The sequence below is a fragment of the Rutilus rutilus genome (assembly GCF_951802725.1).
Source record: "Rutilus rutilus genome assembly, chromosome: 23".
Taxonomy (NCBI): Eukaryota; Metazoa; Chordata; class Actinopteri; order Cypriniformes; family Leuciscidae; genus Rutilus; species Rutilus rutilus.
This window is the reverse complement of record NC_140233.1, coordinates 27,440,511-27,463,048: the sequence shown is the minus strand read 5'-3', so window position 1 is coordinate 27,463,048 and position 22,538 is coordinate 27,440,511. Positions and strand designations below refer to the sequence as shown.

At 41.9% G+C, this 22,538-nt stretch overlaps 1 protein-coding gene across 1 annotated transcript; it reads left to right on the top strand.

Moving 5' to 3' along the window:
- Nucleotides 1-1,450: 1,450 nt before the first annotated feature.
- Nucleotides 1,451-3,199, top strand: LOC311283339 (zinc finger MYM-type protein 1-like; the record flags this gene model as incomplete). Its single annotated transcript, XM_084397687.1, has 1 exon — nt 1,451-3,199. The coding sequence occupies one exon, from the start codon at nt 1,451-1,453 to the stop codon at nt 3,197-3,199; it is 1,749 nt and encodes a 582-aa protein (XP_084253813.1).
- Between the last annotated feature and the right edge of the window lie 19,339 nt (nt 3,200-22,538).

Here is a 22,538-nt window from a genome sequence, read left to right as displayed (position 1 = left end):
GGTAACATTACAATTCAATAAAAATAAAATAAAAAGCAATGCTTTTATCACAGCTTATTATTATTATTATTATTATTAAACATTATATTAATTTTATAATTATATTAATTATAATTATTATGTTATGTTTTTTTACTATTGATGTTTTAAAGGGTCACCCCTTCATTGCTGAGCACTTTATTTTCTGCATCGAGGCCTTTTTGTAGAGAATATTTGTGTTTTTGTCAATTTTGTCAAAAAGTGTGACAATTTTTTGTACGACCACTTAGCCTGTTCGAATCATGCCTTCAATTTCCAATTACTTATTATTAATTATTACATTTACGGTTTGGAGAAAAGAAGAGAAGATATTACAAGAACTGCTGTAGACTGTTTGGCGTACACCACATAAAACCACAATAAAAATGACACAGGCCAAAATCAATGGAGTTATCAATCTTTTAAAATTTGTTTTATTAGGAACAGGAACTAAGTGAAAGCCAGGAACTGGTGGAAGACAGTGACGAGGTGAGGTAGAACATTCAAAAACAGAAACAAAGTCCTAAAAGGAGAAATCCAGGCATTATAAAAAAGTGTTTGTTTAAAAAAGCACAATAAAAATGAGACTGCAAAATCAGTCAAGTTACCATCCATCTTCACTGTATTGTTTACATTATTAGGGACAAGAACTTACAGAATGTCAGGAACTGGTGCACAATAGAGAGGTGAGGTCAACACACAACTGAAAAAAAAAGACAGGTACAGGTTAATGAATAAAAAAGAAAAGAAAAACAAGTTACATTACATATGGTTTATATCAGGAACAGGTCCCAGGTCCATCTGAAAGAAAGACAGACAGGCAGGAACAGACCGATAAGCATGACGAGGTGAGGTCTGCATATAATTTGAGAAAAAACCTATACAATTCAAATAAACAGACAGCAACAATAATCTTAAAACAAGCAACATTACTGTTTGACAAAAATGATTCCACTTACTAAACTACTACATTATTTACACAAATAACTATTTACAAAAATGATGCCATTAACTAAACTACTACTCAGTTACTCCTTCATTCATATCCAATGAACTAATTACATTTCAGGAGCAGCCAGCTACTCAAAATGAGGGGATCCACCTCCATCCTTTAGACTGCCCGCACCAGCCCAGTGCAAGGGATATTGAGCCACTTACCAAATCAAACCGGACGCTAAGGTTCCAGGACAGCTGGTACAAAGCGTTCCCCTGGCTACATTACAGCCATCAAATAAAGGGGGTTTTGTGTATTCATTGCATGAATACCTTTGCGCAGAAAACCTCCACCTTGGCCAAAAGTGCTGAACCAACCTTTATATCGGCAGGCTTCAGAAACTGGAAAAAGGGTAGGGATGTTTTTAGTAGGCATGAGATCAGCAAGGCACACATTATAGCTGTCAACACACATACGCATCTACAAAATTCTGTAAGAATGCAATTATGCAGCCCATCAGCAAGTGCTCAAGAGGCAGCCAGGTCTGCTCTCTTACAAATTGTAGGTGCTCTGAGGTATCTCTCCAAACAGGGCTTGGCTCTTAGAGGCCATTCAAACGAAGAGGGAAACTTCCAGACTTATCTCAGGGATAAGGCAGAGGATGACCCCAACCTGGCAATGTGGCTGCAGAAGCATCACACCTACACCAGCCCTGAAATACAAAACGAAATGTTGAGCATTATGGGAAACACCATAATTAGGGGGGTTGCTGAAGAAATTTCTGCCTTACCTGTACTGCAGTACTCCCTCATAATGGATGGAACCCAGGACATCAGTGGAACGGAGCAGATCTCCATCTGCCTCCGCTATGTCGACAAAGACCTGGAGCCAAGGGAGGAGTTTGTGGGGATGTACGAGGCCTCTTCCACAACTGGAACACATCTTTGGAAAATTGCCTCTGATGTGCTGCTCCGCCTCAACTTCCCACTCTCAGGTCTTCGTGGCCAAACTTATGACGGAGCGGCAAACATGTCAGGGCACATATCTGGGATGCAAGCTTTGGTCCGCAGAGTACAGCCGCTTGCCATTTTTGTCCACTGTGGGCCGCATTGTGTGAACCTGGTCTCTCAGGCAGTCTCCACATCCGCACCAGTTGTGAGTGATGCCCTCACATGGATCCATGACCTGGGTTGTTTGTTTGGCCAGTCTGGGAAGTTCAAGTCCATCTTCAAACAGATAGCCATATCTGAAAATGGCTCGTTCACCACCATTAAGCCATTGTGTGCCACAAGATGGACTGTGTGCACACCAGCCATCAAGTCGGTCCTCACACAGTATGAGGTAGTCCTGGCTGCACTGGAGGAGATTGCTTCAGACAAAGCCAGTGTCTCAGCTCCTCGAGCAAGAGGCCTTCTTGGCCATTTTCACAAAGGCACCACCGTCCTTGGCCTTGTAATGGGGCAGGATATCCTGCTGAAGCTGGAAGGTCTCAATAAAAGTTTGCAAGGGAGAGCAGTATCAATTGGCGGGATGTTACAGGCTGTGGATTGCACCAAGAAAGCCTTCCTGGCGAAGAGAACAAGTGAGTCATTTATGAGTCTTTACTCGAGAGCGGTAGAACTCGCCTCATCTTATGATCTCGAGCCAATAAAGTTGCCACATATTAGGAAACCATCCAACCGATATGGTGGGCCAGCTAACAGTCACATCCCATCTTCTGCAGAGGAGTACTTCCAAGTACAGTTTTTCTGTGCCACCGATACAGCTGTCACTCAGCTAGATGACAGATTTAGCCAGGAGGGCCTTGGCCACCTGGCCAAGTTGGAGGAACACCTTCGGACAGGTGAGGCGAGTGAGGCAGTGGAGCTGTACCCAGAGTTGGACGCCGAGGTGCTGCAAATGCAACTGGCTATGCTGAAAGCAAGCTACCAGTTTCATTCTTGCCAGGAGGTCAGACAGATTCTGAAGACCATGGTGCCAGAAGTGAGACGGCTGTTTCACCAAGTGGAGGCTCTGGTTAGGCTGTTGCTTGTAGTCCCTGTGTCTTCTTGCGAAGCTGAGCAGAGTTTCAGTGCCCTGCGACGTTTGAAGACCTGGCTCCGCTCCACAATGGCACAGTCACGGCTCAACAGCGTATCAGTCTGCCATGTCCACAGGGAGAAACTGCAAAAAATGGGCAGAAAAGAAATAGCTGTGGCCTTCATTGGAACATCCGAGAGGCGTTCACATCTCTTTGGAAAATTTTAGTAGAGTTTTTTCCAAATCCTGCTGAGATGTCCTTTAACCCTTTCTATATTTTTAAGCTGATAATAGGCTGACTTTTTAATTGTCTTTTAATCGTTCCTCTTTTGCTCGTCGTCAATTTGTCGTTAATTTGTTCAATGCATGTGTACTCAGTAGACAGTTGTCCAGCTTGTCACTTACACAAGTGCATTTTGTGTTCCATTTTGTGTTCTGCTAGAGATAGCAATTAAAAAGCAATACTTACTTTTTTTGCAATCATTAAAAAATCTGCTGAATTCACATGCATTTAATTTTACTTACTTTTTTTGCAATCATTAAAAAATCTGCTGAATTCACATGCATTTAATTTTTTTTTTTTTTACAATCAACAAACACACACACACACACACACACACACACACACACACACACACACACACAGTGTTCTGCTAGAAATAGTAGCCTAATTAAAAAACAGCACTTAAATTCTGTTTAGCAAACAATTCAAAATCTGCTGAATTCACATCCATACCTGGTCAGATTATTTGGCCACCTCTTTTCAGTCCAGTCCACACACAAAGGCTGGAGCTCAACACTGGCTGGAATGCATAAAGAAGGAAGGACCATAATAAAATGTATTGGATTGGCATCAGTGACAGAAATATAGGCAATACACACAGCAATTAACCGTACATGTTTGAATCGACCGCCTGATCCTACCTGGTTTAAGTTAACCACTAATAAATCACTTTTTACATAAAATAACACGCAAATGCCGCAACTCCATAAATTTTACTTTGTTAAAAATACAACACATGAGAAGACTGGCAGAGGGTAGCATAGATAATTCATTTTGAACTCCTGTGTAACGGTCACTTTGTGCTTTGATGTTAACCTGAGGTAAAAATTAGAACTGCGCATGTGCGTAAGTGTGAGGAGAATAGATAACCGCTCTACCGACCTTTGTACTCTTTCTTTTATTTCCTTTTATATTTGTGACCAGAGTTTGCAACTTTACTGTGACAGTTAGCAGCTACTTGGCTTCTAGAAGCTGATGTTGCCGGCTAACGTCAATGATAGAATTTAGCTGCTAAAAGCTATCAATCTAACGTGCTGTTCTTTGTCAAAACTATGAGAAAGGAGTTTTTACTGATTGTCAAGAATAAATTAATACGTTACCTCCTCCACATGTTCATGCAGGCGGCCAGTAGCACCACGAACAAAATTGTCCAGTCCGGAGAAGAAGTGAAAGTGAACAGGCACGTCAGCTGAGCTGAGCTGCACCTGCCTCAGTGACACGATGACTCCCCCTCCCCCTCCCCAGAACGTATCCCAATGTTACAGTTGTTGCAGTTTTAATGAACAGAAAAGCGTGTAGCCAGCGCAGCAGCAGAACGGCTAAATTGAACTCGAGGTTTTCAAAAAAAAAAAGTGGTGGGTACAAAATGACTCATGACGAAATCTGGGGGGGACGCGTCCCCCCCGTCCCCCCCGAAATCGACGCCTATGTATCACACACACAAACGCAAAGAAAAATGTAATTCATTTATTTGACAAATTCAATTCCTTAAAGCTACACTGTGTAACTTTTTTAGTTGATTCTTAGCAAAAAACACTTAGTTCTTTCAAAAATATATGTGCTCATTAATGTATATTTACTTCTTTCAAGTAATAAAGTATTCTCTTAAGTTTATAATCTGTCATTGAAAGTACATACGGGTGAGGGGTTCGAATGCCGGTCGCCATGTTGCCCCTCCATCTTGAAACTACATTAGCCAAAGAGGGGCATACCAGTAAATTCAAGCTTCGCCTTTTGCGTTTTTCACTCAGTGACACAGAGACGAATGCGAGGGGGAGATTACTCGCGAGCTCGCGAGTGCCGGCAGATTTGAAAGATAGTGTGGTGTGTGTGTGTGTGTGTGTGTGTGTGTACTCACATTTGAAAGAGAGAATTAAAACGTCAACGCGACAGACAAATCAGCAAGACCATAGTCAATATTGGAGTAACTTTTCCCAGATGGAAAGAGCTCATGAGGAGAAAAGATTTTAAAACGGACGCCGAGGTTGCCTGCTTTCTTCTTGACAGGTAATTCAGCCTGTTGTAATTCATTTGTGTAAATTCGAAGTTTTATTATTATTATTATTTATTTATTCGAAGCTTGTCTAACCATAGCAAGGTTGTGCATAACGCCAGATCGACCTCTAGTAGTATAACTTCATCCTCGCGTCAATGGTGAAAAAGTATTGTTTACCTTGTAACATAAATCTGTGCTGCGACGGATCACAGGTGATGAATAGTTTTAAAGGCGCAATTTTTTAAGCTATATAAAAAAAAGGACACTGTAAATTTTAATTATTTTTAATTGCTTTTACTTTGTACACATTGTAACGTTAGCCTAATCTGATTATGCTGGGATAGCCGATTCCAAGGGTGACGTTTACCTCCTGACATCTGTCCTGTAGTTTTATTCATTTTAGACGTATTGTTTATTATTGTCATGGACGAAGTCGATAACTGGAAGCCATGTTAATCTTGGAATAATATGGCCACCGTAGGAGTGAAAACGCCCTCGGAATTGAGAGGAACAGAAACTAATATTCACTGGGTAGTCATATACAATTTCACCGCTAGATGGGGGTAAAAATCACACAGTGTAGCTTTAAGGCCTCTCCTCAGGAGGTTAGACCCTAATTTGTACAATAACAACAACACTCCTCTACTAGGGGTTGCACGACTACTACTAGTCGATTTCTTATCAAAACAATACTCGAGTTACTCGACTACTCGTGGTTCATGCTACTGTAAATGAAAAGACATGAAATAGCTAGGCTAGATCTTATCAATAAACATTTATTACTTCATAGCCTAATGCAACAATTACATAAGTAAACTCTCAAAACATTATAATTATGACATTTCATTTTTAAATTTTCATGTAACAGTCTAAAGCTAAATAAATAGCTGTTCTAATCTTGCCTTTCATTTCAGACATCTGCTTCTAGGGGCCGTTCACATATCGCGTCTTTTTCGCGCTCCAGGTCGTTATTTCAACCGTAGGCGCGCGGCCGCGGTGAGCACGCTCATAATGGAAGCAACGTGGTGCGCTAGTTTTTCCAGGCGGGTTTTTCCTTCTCATCTCCAGAAATATATCTAGTAGTAAAGCTAATGCGAGGGCTAGGAATCCTTTGCTGATACTTCTTCATCGTCATCATGGAGAGCGCAGTTTGGTTGCATAGCAACGACAGACGCCATGGGAGCGCAAGCGTTTGGTCTGAAACGGTGCCCAGTGACGGATGGTGTAGCAATATTGTTGTCCGGGTGGAAATCGGGAGAAATTCGGGAGAAAGGTTGGTCCGGGAGATTTTCGGGAGGGGCTTTGAAATTTGGGAGTCTCCCGGAAAAATCGGGAGGGTTGGCATGTATACATGTCACTGTTTAGAACACAGAGCGTTCGTCCTTTGCTGGGATGCTTAAAAAATTATTGGGGGCATAAATTAAGAGTATACCCACTTCTCCAGGCACCATGGGATTATCAAAAAATTGTTAAGTGTGTGCGTGTGTGTTGTCATGTAGGCTATTGACTGATTGTCTTGGGTTGTTGCATCCATGAAATATTGTAATGTTATAGGCCTACTGCATATTGAGAAAATTTAGATCGGTATTGCGCAACAATCGGGAGACGGGGACCCCCCCGAATATTGACGGGTATTTCGCACACTGTGCATAACGTAGTGTGTGTGGGCACTGGGTAGTGGGCACATTTACTACGTTTGATGCGCAATCGATCTGAGTCGATTTTATGTGCACGAGCCTTGTGTGACAGGCTGTGCTTGTGTGTAGTGATGGGCACTGGGCAGTGGGCATTCTTTCTACACATAAAACACCATCGGCCGTGGCCGGGACACCAGAAAATACACTCTCTTGGGGATTTATCTGGGTAGCCGTAAAAACAGCTTTTGTGTGCAGGCAAGCGGGCAACAGAACCGGCTTGTTGGCTGCAGAAAACACTGGACCAGTCACATTTGCTGGAACTGGATGAGCGAATAGCTTTGGTGGAAGTCCGGCCGCAGCGGGACTCGAACACCGTCGTTTTCCTAGGCGTGCTAGGACGACTTGGGGGCCTCGGGCTTCACCACAATCCTGGGCCGCGGGCCGCGCATGGTGGGGCGGCGGCCGGATGAGTGGGAGCGCTGTCTCGCGCCTCGGGCCTGGCGGTGCTGCGAAGTGGTGGCAGTGGGCGGTGGCTGGGGCTGTGAGCTCTGTGCAGACGGTTTCGCACGGCCTGCTGCAGAGCTGGAGCGCTTCGGGAGGAAGTGCTTCATTGCCTGAGACGCTTTCTGTACCTCGGCGAATCTCTCCGCAAAGTCCTTCACGGAGGATCCGAAGAGGCCGGCGGGAGAAAGCGGGGCGTCGAGGAACGCGGTGCGCTCGGACTCGGCCATCTCCGAGAGTGTCAGCCACAGGTGCCTCTCAGTCACGGTGAGAGAGGCCATAGTTCGCCCAATGGCCTGTGCTGCGGACTTAGTGGCACGGAGAGCGAGGTCCGTGGCGCTCCTCAAGTCCGGCACGCAGATCGCTTCAGGTCCCTTCTCATCCATCTTACGGAGGAGATCGGCCTGGAAGATCTGGAGTGTGGCCATGGTGTGCAGCGCTGACGCAGCTTGCCCGGCGGCGGAGAAAGCGCGACGGAGCAGGCTTGACGTCGTGCGGCAAGCTTTGGAGGGTAGGGCCAGCTTAGCGCGCCGTCCAGCGGAGGGAGGGCGGGCATAAGTGGGCCGCTATCGCCTCTTCTACCGGCGGCAGCGAATGGTATCCCCTGTTCTTGGCATCGTCGACTGCAGAGGATGCCAGAGAAACAGATGGACGCACTCTAGCTGAATAGGGGGCGTTCCAGGATTTAGCGACTTCTTCGTGTAACTCAGGAAGAAAGGGCACTGGTCTGGATGCAGGCGAAGCGCGCTCCCCAGGCAGGAAAAAGCCATCCAGCCGGTTGTGAGCGGGCTGCTCGGGCGAAGACCGGCGAGCTTTGGCGGCTGGGCGGAGGTTCCGGGACCCGCTGGGCACGGCGCTTTTTACGGCGCGACACCGCGGCGGGCGGGGGAGCAGTCTCGGCGAAGAAGGCCAGGCGAGTCCTCAGAGTCACCATGGGCAGTAGCTCGCAGTGAGGGCAGCCGCCTTCAGCGAGCGCGAGAGCTGCGTGTTCCTCACCCAGGCAGGAAACGCAGATCACATGGCGGTCCCCGTCGCTGAGTGTGGCTCTGCACGAGCCGCAGGAAGGCATCTTTAAAAAGACGCTGCTCTTTTAGTATGTGTGTCGCGGTAGCAACACACACACACACAATACAGAGAATGAAAGGATATAGGCGCCGGAAAGCGCAGCAGGAAGGCAAGGAAGGCGGCGCAGCCAGCGACTTCAGTGACTCGTCCCGCTGAAGGTGCTCTCTCTCAACGGCGCAGCTTCTCTCCAGCTCCAGCGATGCGTGTGCTTCGCTTGAAGGATGAAAAATCAGATATTAGCTGCCTGCAAGCTATATATTTATAGGCCTAGACCACGCCCGTTTCGGCGGGATGTGACGCAGCGGGCGCGAAGCACCCTCATTGGGTCTAGCGTCACGCCAGGCCTCGCTCGATAGGCTGCTGCAGTTGCCGCAGAACAGCCAATAGGCGCGCGAGCTGTCTCGCCTATGTCTGTATGCTGCCGCAACGCGTTTTGCATTATTGAAAAATTAAGGATAATTTTTGGCTTCAATATCTCGCGGAAAAAGGATTTTCCCCTAGCGTAAGATATCTTTTTTTTTTTTTTGAACATTTTTATTTAAGTAAATGCACATCTTAATTGACTTTTGTTTTTTACAAACATAGAAGAACAATAGCAAACTCGGCAGTGTCCTACACAAAAAATAAATAAATAAATAAAAACACAATTTTTTTTTTTAAATTAAGTCATAGTAAAATATCAATCAGTGTCCAAAATAACAATTACATTTTTTCAATTAGGTATTCCCATACCATACAATCATATTGCAGTATTTTTTAACTACATTTTATTGCATTTAAAGGAAGAAAAATAAAATTAAAATAAATAAATAAAAATACAAGCGAAATAGGCAAGAAAATCTCCCTTCCCTCACATTTTATTGTGTCCAGCCAAAATAATGAATAACTGGATCCCAAAGCTCCTTAAACTGATCAACTTTCAAGTGAAGTTGGGCCGTGATTTTCTCCATACAGTATATCTCCCTCAACCCCTTCTGCCATTGTTCAAGTGTAGGGGGTTGGACCTTGAGCCAGGACTTAGTAATCATTTTTCTTGCCACTAAGAGTAATATCTGAATCAATTTAGAATACAGTTTGTTAAGACTAGGGGCTACTCCTATTACACAATGAACAAATTCTAGTGACAGGTTACATTTTAACATGACTTGAATTTCTCGCGTAACTCCCCGCCAAAAGGGTTTCAAGATGGGGCAATCCCAAAAAATATGAGTATGATCTCCAATTTGGTTACAATTTCTCCAACACAAATTTGATTTGCTTTTGTCAAAACTAAATATAATTGAGGGAGTCCTAAAGAATCTCATCACGACTTTCCAACCGAATTCTTTCCACACGGGACTATTTGTGGTTTTGTGACTATTTTCACAAGCCTTAATCCATTCTTCATCCTCAATAATAATATTTGCTTCTAATTCCCATTTGCCTTTTATATCAAAAGAATTATCTAACAATTGTGACTGTAGGAAATTATACAAATTTGAAACCATTTTTTTCTTATTTTTTTCAGTGATATTTTTAATCAAATAGGATTCCATTGAGGTTGGCAATCTTTTCAAGGATTCCCATTCCCTACTCGACCTTATATAGTCCCGTATCTGCAAATATCGGAAGAAGTCTTTGGAGGATAATCCATGTTTGTCCTGTAGTTGTTTGAAGGATTTTAGGATTTCCCCATCAAACATCTGGTGTACAGTTATCAGTCCCCCCCCTGCCCAATTTAAAAAACCAGGATCAGTTTTACTTGGAGGGAAGTCACTCAATTTGGCTATTTGGAGTGCACGTGAAGTTGTTAAAGGGATACCCAGTTTCTTCCTCAACATTGACCATATACGATGAGTACATGCGATCCATTCATTTTGTATTTTAAGTTCTCTCCATTTCTTTTGATCTAAAAATAATGCTGTCTCCAAGGGAACTGATGGGCTCGAGAAATTCTCCAACCATAACCAATTTGTATCCACATCCTGAATCACCCATTCCACTACTGCTCGTAACTGTGCAGCCCAATAATACAACTTGAAATTGGGTAGACTCAAGCCACCAGTTCCCCTAGAGCTACACAATAACCTCTTCCGGATCCTAGGTTTTTTCCCCTGCCACACAAAAGTAGAAATCATCTTATCCAGATTTTTAAACACAGATGAAGGTATCCATATAGGCAAGGCCTGGAAAAGATACAAAAGACGAGGAAGAATGTTCATCTTTACAACTTCTATTCTGCCTATTAAAGACAGGGGGAGAATATCCCAACGACCCACATCTGCTTTGATTTTGGACATTAGTTTACTATAATTCTCATTATACAATTGGGAGGCATGAGGCGTAACAACCACACCTAAATATCTGAAGCCCCGAGTGGGCCAATTAAATGAAGCTATTCTGTCCAATTCATTTGGTTTGTCCCCCATCAACCACAAAGCTTGTGACTTGGTCTCATTGACCTTATAACCCGAAACTAGTCCAAATTCTCTCAGGCATTCTAACAATGCAGGAACAGAAGTCAACGGGTTAGAAATATATAGAATAACGTCATCGGCATATAATGACAGTTTGAACTCTGTGTCTCCGACAGTTACTCCTTGTACTCTATGATCGTCCCTAATCAACTCTGCCAATGGTTCTATACTAATTGCGAACAGCAGGGGGCTAAGGGGACAACCCTGTCTGGTTCCTCTTTTAAGCACAAATTCGTCAGAGATATAGCTATTTACCTTAACTTTGGAGGTAGGATTTAAATACAACACCCTAATCCAATTGACAAATTTAGAATGAAAACCCAATTTCTTTAATGTATGCTCTAAGAACAACCAGTCCACCCTATCGAATGCTTTCTCAGCATCAAGGCTGAGAAGCATTGATGGGACTGTTTTTTTCCTAGCTACTGTCATTATATTTAATGTTCTCCTAATGTTATTAATTCCCAAACGACCTGGTATAAAACCAGTTTGGTCAATACCAATTACATGTTTTATACACTCCTGTAATCTTTTGGCCAATATAGATGTTAAGATTTTCATGTCACAGCATAACAAACTTATTGGTCTATATGAGGAACAATTTGTTGGGTCTTTACCTTCTTTGTGAATTACGGATATGGTTGCTTGAGACCAGGATTTAGGTGGATCATTTTGAGTGAGAGCATAGTTAAAGGTTCTTTGTAATAAAGGGATAATTTCGTCTTTGAAACATTTATAAAACTCACCTGGATAGCCGTCCACCCCTGGGGACTTATTATTTTTTAAATTCTTAATGGCACCTTCAATTTCTTTTATTGAAATTGGTTTTACTAGTGCTTCCGATTGGGTGTCAGTTAATGAAGGTAGATTAATATTTTCCATAAATCTTTCAATCTTAATTGCCTTGTCAGGGGCTTCCGGTGAGTCATACAATGCTTCATAGTAAGTGGAGAATGCATTGGCAATGCCTTTAGGATGAGATATGACTTTTTTGGAGTTCGGGTGTTGAATTTTTGCTACTGTACGACTAGCCTGCGTTTTGCGTAATTGAAAAGCTAGTAAACGACTAGCTCGATTTCCCGATTCATAATATCGTTGATTGGCAAATCGTAGGGCCCCCTCCGCTTTATATGTTAACAGGTCATTAAGCTCTTGTCTACATTTCTTTAAAGCTTGAAGAGTATTATCTTGACTAGTCTCCTTATGCTCCTTTTCTAAATCTAAAATATTTTTTTCTAGTTTTTGTTGTTCCTTAATCCTTTCTTTCTTAATTTTAGATGATAATGCAATCAATTTTCCCCTTATAACCACTTTTGCTGCCTCCCATAACGTAGAGGTCGAGACCTCTCCATTATCATTATGATCTAAATAATCTTTCCATTCTTGCTTAATCTTTTGTACAACATTCAAATTATTAAGAAGGGAAACATTTAACCGCCACTGTTTTAAACTGCTACTTTTATCTAGAACCAACGAAAGGACTAACGGGGCATGATCGGAGATTGTTATTGATTCAATACGACAGCTGGTCGCTTTGTAAACATCTCTTTTTAACATACATAACATGTCTATTCTGGAGTAGCTACTATGTACTTTAGAGAAAAATGTGTAATCTCGTTCTTTAGGATGTTTTTGACGCCACACATCTACTAGACCTATCTCTTCCATCATACTCCGCAGTACCCCTGTTTTTCTTGGAGCTGGACCAAACTCAGAAGGTTGTTTATCTAATTGCTGGTTCAACACGCAGTTGAAATCCCCACCCAATATGAGCAATCCTTCAATTAGTGAGGTTAGGATAACTGAAATATCTTTGAAAAAAGCAGTGTCATCTTCGTTTGGGGCATACAAATTTAAAATTGATATTTTTATCTCTCCTATTGTTCCAACAATCAAAATGTACCGACCTGCTCTGTCCGTATGCATTTTCTCCACAGTGAGGCCCAGAGCTTTATGCACTAATATGGCAACCCCTCGTTTTTTTCCCTCTTTACACGCTGAACTAAAAACCTGTCCTACCCATTCCCTCCGTAGTTTTTGGTGCTCTTTATCATCAAGATGGGTTTCTTGAAGTAAAGCAATTGAACAATTTAATTTTTTCAATTGGGACAAAATTTTTTTCCTTTTGATGGGATGATTAATACCATTTATGTTATAACTAACCACATTGAGATTATTCATACCGTGTGTTTAGAAACAGAAAGAAAATATCACCATACATGGTACTGCCGAGTGCCAAAACAAAGAAAACAGAGATAATAACAGTGCAAATAACTGTGATGAACAAGTTTTTATGAACTTCCAGAAAACCAGTGGTTAGCCCTTTAAATAAAAATAACTGAAGAACAAGTAAAGGGCGTCCCACTCCCGGTGTCCTTTGGGCAGAGAGCGCTAGCTCTCTGGGTAAGATGCACATTGTGCAGTGGAAACGATCTTCCAGGCAAACCTGTGGCTGCATTCGGACCGTCCCAAGGCCAAGATCAAGTACCAGCCCACCCCACTTCCCAGACAGACCCAGTCCCAATGTACTTCAGTGCGAAATTTTAAGCCTATATCTCAGAATACAAAAATAAAATAAAATACAATGTTGACAAATGAGTTATTCAGGTCAATCGAAAATGTTCAGTTTACTCACATCCTGACCAGCCTTATTCATCTTCATCCAATCCACAAATGAACTCTCTTATATCTGATGACTTCAGTTGATGTCGATTCTTTTTCCTTCCATTGGGCTGTGTTTTCCAGGCTTCACGCTCCATCTCCATCTCAAGGACATCTCTGTCCTCCAAGGCAATGTCCACCCCCAAATCTTTCAGTGTAGGCTGTGCTTCAAGCAGCGTTGCAAAAACGCGGGTACCTGATTCCAGAGAAATCCTCAGCTGGGCAGGGTACAGTGCCTGGGCCTTGATGTTCTTCTCTTTGAGCTTTTTTATTGCCTCCCGGACCTTTTTTCTCTTCCTCTGCACTTCAGACGAATAATCCTGGTCAAAATAGATCGTATGACCTTCAAACTGGACATTGCGTTGTTTCCATGCTTGTTGTAGCACTGTCTGCTTCACCTGAAAGTCCAAAAAGCGGACTATGATAGACCGTGGCGGAGCCCCGCCTCGGGGTTTTGGGCCAAGGGCTCGGTGCGCTCTTTCCACTTTAAGATCAAGACCGTCTGGTAGTTTCACCGAACTCCTCAGAAAGTGTATCACAAAGTCAACCATGCCATCTTTCTCTGAATCCTCTGGGATCCCATATAAACGAATATTATTGCGGCGCAGTCGATTCTCCATATCGTCGCATTTACTCGTGAGATCAGCTTCCCTGCGCAACAAGTATTTTAGCACCCTCCTGTGTTTAGCATGACTGTCTTCTGTAGCACTTACTCTGTTCTCGGCTTCGGTCATTCTTTTTTCCAGGTCGTCTGTGCGTGTTGCTATCTCGGTCAATTTGGTCTCCATTCTGGTGAAAGAGGATTTTAGATCTCGAAATGAGTCCGTGTTTTCTTGTCGGAATTTTCGCAACTCCGCTAGCACATCGTTAGCCCCCGTGATAGCCATGTTGTTAGCATCCCCGCTGGTTTTCAGTGGAGTAGCTTCAGCTATCGTTAGCTGTTTGGGGCCTGATCTTCCCTCGTCCGTTTTACTCCCTTTTCCTGCTTCCTTCTTGCTCGGGTTTTGGATCGGCATGTCCGCTAAGTTTTCTCTTTCACGTAGTCTTGTATTCATTTATCAATAAATTCTTTCAACGGCTATTTTTAATGGGTCTGTCGGAGCTGAGGATTCTAACTACCGCTCTCGGCCATAACGTAGGCGGAAGTCCGCGTAAGATATCTTACGCAGTACGAGAGACCTCTCGTAAGAGAACTTATATTATTACTGTAGGAAAGTCAATATCTTTAATTGCACTTACAAAATTCACCACTAGAGGGTCACATGTCTTTTACATAACTGAGTTCCCTATCAGTCGCTCACGTTCAACGTTACGATGACGTGACGACGTAATTGGGATCACTTCAGGGAGCCCTATCATCTTTGAGTGTCAGCAGACCAAAAAGCGCGTCACGTGCCACGCAGCGCGGGTATAAACAGGAAGCGGGCTCACGCACACGAATAACGTTGAAGACTCTTCAGACTCTCTGCCTTCAGTGTTGGTGTGTCGGCGTGATCAGCGAGACGTTGCGGAGCGTCTGACGCCAGGCCTAGTGCTCGTATGCTTGTGTAACTTGTGCTAGGCTGGGTTCCATATGTGGTGATCCCTCAGCGATCCCATATGCGTATTCCTCCATGACCAGCTCCCAGCAGTGAGGCCGTGTCTTTCCCTCTGCCGTCTCTGTCCGGTTGTCCGGTGTCCTCCCCGTTCTCAGGCTGGAGCCACCCCATGATATGCTCTATGATATGTCTCTAGCTGAAGTCATCCAGCTAATATCACAGATCTAGACTGAGTCAGAATTCAATGATTTTGAAAGTGCTGTAAACAATTCTGATTTACAACATGACAGAAAAGATGAATTGAGGGAGGGAGTTCTGAGAGTGTTGAAGAACATTGTTGGACCAAACATGGACTGGTCAAAGATCACTAGTTGTGTACAGAAGAAGGATGAAACTGTAAGTACACTGAAAGATTTTGTCAGTCAGCTGCAGCATACAGTGGGATAGCTGACACTTCAGAGAAGGTGCTAGATGACAATGGTCCGCTAGTTTGCACATGGTTTGATGGTGTTTTATCAGAACATAGAAAGGCATTGCCACTCACAGCCTTAAATGTAATACTACAGCACAAGCCATTCACTCATCAATCCTCTATGGGCTATGATGTCTGCTATGACTGATGTTTTCATTGGAAGATGGAGATGTTGCACAGTAAAGTTTGCAAATCACCTACAGGGACAGAATAGGACACACAGACCAATGAGGAGCCCAGGGAAGAACCGAAGTGCAACTTCGTCAAAGTCTCGGGGGCCAACCATGTGGTGAAGACTTCCTCATAGGTTTCCCCCTCTCAGTAGTTTATTCCCACCTTACTGGTCCATAGGTTTCAATTCAATTAAGAATAGGTTATGGAAAAACACTATACGATCACAATGTTTACTGTAATACGGTTACGGGTAGTCAACCAGAATGCCTATTACCGCCGCGGAAAAAATAAACCAGTCGCATTTCAAAGTCATTCGCGAAATAACCGGCAGGTGGCGCAAAGGGATATTGTGCAAAACAGTATTTTTAAAATTGGCGCATTTTGAAATGTAAGTGGCGGTAATGTCAATTAACAGTAAGGATGAAATACTACAACTATGGTAAACAGAATAGAAATTTTTTTAGGACAGAAAAATAGAATCAAAAGTTAAAAATAGAGACGAGAACAATATAGCCTATATTTCATATTGTAGCCTAGACGTCGGTGGGCGACATAAGCCTATTCCCCGGGGAAGCAGCGCGATAACAACAAAACAAACAAAAACAAACTAATAACAAAAATAACAAACAAAAATAAATTATGTGCAATGAAGCTGATTATTTTTACTGTTCTATTGAGGAATGAGATGAATGAAGAGCGTTTCTCGCTCATGAGCGAACACACACTGGAGAAACGAACATTTGGGCATTTCTTCGGGGTTCCCTATAGCCTACATAAGCAGTTTTTAAAAAACATGGTTTTAAGCAACCCAGAGGAAAATTTTACTGCTCAAAGCTTGCTTTTCTATAGCTCAGGAGACAAATTTGAGATTCTCATCTAAGCCTTATTTTAATCTCTATTTTGTCTAAAATGTTTCTCATATGTTTCTCCTAAAATTCACTAGGAGCAATAGGTGAGACAGAGGAAAATTTTACTGCTCAGAGCTTGCTTTTAGGAGACAAATTTGAGATTATCATCTAAGCCTCATTTTAATCTCTATTTTGTCTAAAATGTTTCTCATATGTTTCTCCTAAAATTCACTAGGAGCAATAGGTGAGACAGAATAATCAGAGGGAGTCATACCTGAGACTAAAAGGAGATGCCTTGCTAATCTCAATTCGGTGTTTTTAATGACTCCTTTATTTCTCCTTTGAAAAAGAAAATGAGCAATACTGGAGCTACTATGGAGCAATATCCGAGTCTCTCGCTCACTCTCCCTCTCATGCACACAAACACACACGCATGCACATGAATTACTAATTCAATCATATGACCTTTTCCTCCTACCAGACTAGATTCACCATTCTAAACAACACAGATCATCCACTTCAGAACATCTTGATGGACCAAAGAAACAATGCTACTCTCTCTTCACTGCAGGACAGACAGAAGATCTATCCACAACCATCAGGCTTTAAAAATCTATAGCAAATGGCAGATTAGCTGATGTAATAAAGAAATAAAGAAATTTGAATCTGAATCTTTATTTAAATCTAACAGAGCAGTTATTTAAAAATAACATTAACAAATTTAAAGACATTTTAAAGACAGCAAAAACTGTTTAAACATGGTCATTACAAAATATGAACTAAAGTGCTTTTTTTTTTTTTTTTTGTAAAATTCTGTTTTTAAAACAGTAACAATTTTAACAATGTTATGAGCAGTGGCAGGCCAGGTTTACAACAATTCACAACAATAAACTTGAGTCTCTGACGCCAACATACATAATTTGAAAACAAGGACTTTTTGTTAACATTGTCATTTCAACAAATGTCTCTGTGTGCCCCATCCGATATTTAGTGTTGTGGCCCTGATACGGCATTTGTTTATGAAGGCTTTTTTGACCTTACTTTTCTCAACCGGTGTCCAACCATCCAGTGTACTACAGCGCATGATGTAAGCTGCAAGAATAAAAGAAAAGAAAGCACAAATTACAGATTGCATTGAGTAACCGCAGTTACCACAACAGTATTAACAACTTTTTTCATCCTGATACGACAAAATTCACATTGTAATATCTCTATGGATCACACATAAGGAAATGCAGCAAAACTGTGAGGACAGTGGCCCTCATTTATCAATCTTGCGTAGAAACGGGCGTATATATTGGCGTAAGATTATGCTTACACTCCTCTCATCGCCTGATTTATGAAGCTGTGCGTACCTTTGAAATTCTGGTGTACGCAATACCTGCCCTTGATAAATGCCGCGGCTGAAATCGATCGTCATTAGAATAACACGCCCCTATATATTCAAGTCTCCGCTCCCCCCACGCCCTCATTTTACGCCATGGACACACGGAAGACGGCAAATTAAAGAGAAACTTCTTTGAGAAAGAGAAAGCGAAACCAGGGAAGTGGAAAGAAACAAAATTGATTTCTAGATTTTTATTATTAATGACGCTTATTGTTATTTAGAAGAAGAATGTCGTTATTATTATTTGTATTATTATTATTATTTAAAAGAAGAAGAATGGCATTTTTATTGTTTTGTCAGTCTGAATTATTTTTTTGGTCATTGAAAGCCTTTCATTACTAAACCCAATCCGTGCATACCTTCCGGGCCTAACCCTGGCCTAACCATCGTTTCAAAGAATAGTACAACGGCGAGCACATCGAGTATAAACACCTCGTCCGTTTGGGGAGGTGCGCGCGCAGTCTGCGGAGACTCGCGCTGCGGAGCCAGGCGAAAGTATAAACAAAACGTCAGGTAAAGCGCACAGGCTCGCAACTTAAGGAATACATATGCCTACAATTCAAATGCTTTGGTAAAGTCACACAAATTAAACATTGAAGTCCATGTTGCACAAAAATAAACACTTAATTTTATAATTACTATGTTGCTGTTTTTTTACAGTGGGTCATAATATATCATATCTTTTAGTTTGTCAGTGCGTTTTGTGGTGTTAGGAATTGTTTTTCTGCGCATTCCCGCACTCAAAACGTGCGTACACCACCTCCTGAGCAGGTGTAGGATTTGAGCGTGCCGTACGCCAAAGTCCATATTGATAAATCTCAAAGTCACCGTGGTTTTGGGTGTACGCCCGGTGTACGCTGGAAATTTGGTGTACGCACTTTTGATAAATGAGGGCCAGTGAAACAATCATAACATTTAACGTAGCTATGTGATATATGGGTATCCAACACCTCTTATTGGGTTCCCACACATTTTTTACCTATGAATTTTGACAACTTTTTCCACAAATTGTTAACAACCACATGAGCAACATACTTACTTAGAATTGCATTGACTTTGAACTTATCCAGGACTCTCTTCCCATATGTACGGTGGCCGAGAGAGCTCAACGCGCTGCAAATGAAGAAAACACATGCAAACAGAAAAAAACGCATGCAAACAGAAAAAAACACATGCAAATAGAAAAAAAACCCACCAGCGAATAAGAAAACATCTTCATCAGTTTTACAACTCACGTGCGTCCCAATACTCACAACACAACCAAATACGGAAACGCGCTGCAATTACAGAAACGCGCTGCAAATAGAACAGAACACAACGGAAATGTTTCCGGGGAACCCAATAAGTGACGGACGGACGGCTAGGACGTGCTTACAGCTGTCTACTTTTATTATTTTCTTTTTTTTTTTTTTGCAAAACATACAAAGATGACACGTTTATGACATACAACTTTGTATACAATATACAAAATGTATTTGTGATATGTTCAATGTCATAAGAATACTAAAAAGAACAATGAGCTGAAGACTAAAATAAATAAATAAATAAAAAGATAGAGAAAAAGAACGAGGAAAAGACATTAATCTATACATCAGTTACATTGAACACATTTTGTCATGTTATGTTATAATAAGTTTCATAAGAAATGTTAGAATGTAGCTATAGGTCCAAATATGAGACGGCAAGTTTTAAAGTTGAGACACTCACACAAAGATATAACACATATTTTAAAAACTTTGTTGTATAAAATGTATATTTATTTGCAACAGTTATGTTAACAGCATTAATACTATATTTCTGGTAAGAACAGCTATTCAGCTGATGGACACGCGCTGCGTTGTCATGGGAACATCCCAGGTGAAAATAATGAGGAAATTACGTTGTCTTTCGTTGCTCCCTTCATCAACATAATGGCACACAAGTGCCCCGCTCACTCCAAAGTGCCCAATTCAAGGGCTCTGCCGTCTGCCCTTTTAAGAGAGTAACGTTAGGGCATAGGTAAAGCCAGAGCCCGCGTCTCTCTGGTAAAGCTCGCGAGCCGTCCGTCCGTCACTTATTGGGTTCCCCGGAAACATTTCCGTTGTGTTCTGTCCTATTTGCAGCGCGTTTCTGTATTTGGTTTTGTTGTGAACTTTTGCAGCGCGTTTCTGTAATTGCAGCGTGTTTCCGTAATTGCAGCGCGTTTCCGTATTTGGTTGTGTTGTGAGTATTGGGACGCACGTGAGTTGTAAAACTGATGAAGATGTTTTCTTATTCGCTGGTGGTTTTTTTTCTATTTGCATGTGTTTTTTTCTGTTTGCATGCGTTTTTTTCTGTTTGCATGTGTTTTCTTCATTTGCAGCGCGTTGAGCTCTCTCGGCCACCGTACATATGGCACCTTTCCGTGTTTCCCAAATGCCACAGCATTCTGGCACTCCTCTGCAGTAAAGAATTCATCAAAAAAGAAGATGGAACAAGCGAAGGCAGTCCTTCTTTGCGGTTGCATGGATTGCAGCCAGGTGAGTCGAGGACAAGAAGAGGCCATTTCCTGGATATAGCTCCTGCTGCCGAGATCTGCCTTTTGGAGCCCAAACACCAGCCTGAGGTTGGATCTGTTCCACTTTGTCCAGAAAACTTCTGAATGCCTCGAGGTGCTCACCACCTGTGACACAAAAGATGTATATTACCTTACAGGGACACAGCAGCATTCATAAAGTAAAAAAAAACAAAACAAAAGACAATTTTTTAAAAAGTCCAAAATATTTCATTGTTTTACCAAATTGTTTAAAGCTTTTAAGATTTAGCTTAAGCATCAAATAACTCCCAATGTCCAAAGTAAGACAATGTAGTAGAACTTTAAACATATACCAATATAAAAACATAATTACAATTTTATGTTGCACAATTTAATACACTAGATTATTACCCACGTTTTTTTTTACACAACTCTTCTGAATAGATATTAGGTGTGTTGGAAAAACTGTGAGAGAAAAAAAGAAGTGTTAAAAGAACAAGTAATTGCAACAGAGAGACAAAACATACTTACTTATACCACACAGCACATCATGCAGTTTGGCCTTTTCCTCCACTAATTTTTCCACCTCTGTCTTGCATGCTTCGCATGGCTTCCATGATCTGTCTTCTGCTGACTCAGGCGAAATGAAACATGGTTCTCCATATTCTGGAATGGGATCACGCTCGATGATTAAAGTATCTGCAGATGAGCTTGAAGAAGTCTCATGTTCAGAGGTGCTTGTCTGGCTCTGGTCCCCAAGAACAGCAGGTTTTTTATGTGTATTAGGACTGTGCAACATTTTGAGGAAGCTTTCTTTGGCTGTAGGAGCTGGTGGCTGTCTTTGCTGATCCAAATCTGCCAAAACAGGCTGCTGTTGTGTTTGGTCTGAAGGTGTGGGTAGTGCTGTGTGAGGCTGGTGATGCTTTGAATACTGCGAAAGGCTGGAATTGTGTGGAATTGGAGACAGAGTAGTTCCAAACTGGTTGAGCTACTGGACTGGTGAATGCTGGTAATGTTGTGGCGTATTTGGTGATGACTGGGAAACTGGAAGTTGGTACTGTGGCCAGGCAGTTGCATGCTGGTGCTGTGGCTGGACAGGTAGAAATGACTCTGTAGGTGGAGGCTGGTACACTGGCGAGGTTGTTGGAGGCTGAATGACATTTTGGTCCACAGTATTTGGGTGATCCTGTGCAGAGGTGGACTGGCCTGCTTGAGGTAGGAATGGAAGGTTGTAGAATCTTTGTGCAGCTGCATCTCTTTTTTTCATGTCCTTCTTTGTATCCACCGTTTTGTCAGCTGTTCCAATGAAGTCTACTGTAGCATTGTAGAACTTATTGTCAGACCATCTTGCAAGTACTTTTTCTCCTGGTGCCAGATCTCTAAAGCAAGCGATGGGTTTATCATCTTTGTTTAGTATATCACAGAGATTAAAAATCTTTGCTGTGTATCCATCTTCAAAGGTCAAAAATACAAAAAGTCCTGAAAATGAACACAAAGTAAACAAAAAGGAGATTGTGAGTAAATCAGTGCAGGCTAAAAATCAATCTTACTTAAAGGAGAACTCCGGTCAATTTTAACATTGAGCTCATTTTTTTGTCAATTTGGAGTGCTGTCAATACAGAGAACAACGACAAAAATGTGTTATCCTCTTTTTAAAATTTGCACCCTGTTGACTTCAATGGGGCAATATTTAAACCTGCTTTTAGCCTCTTAACATCCTTGATGTGTCATTACAAGTGCACAGAAAATGTGAGTGATTCCTTCAGAGTGAACACAAGTAAATCTGACTGCAGTAGATGTGAAAGAAATGGATAAAAATGATGTTATTTAAGCCAGCGCAAATACCTGTATTTACATCCTGTTTTCGGTTGAAGTCCAAAGTAGTTGATTGCCGAGTTCACGCAGTAGTTAAAGTAGTTGATTGCCGAGATCATAGGTAACTAAACCTATGCGCGTGAACTCGACAATCAACTACTTTGGACTTCAACCGAAAACAGGATGTAAAACTACGTTAAAAATAACCACTTAAACCAGTTTTAATACTTAACAAAGTTA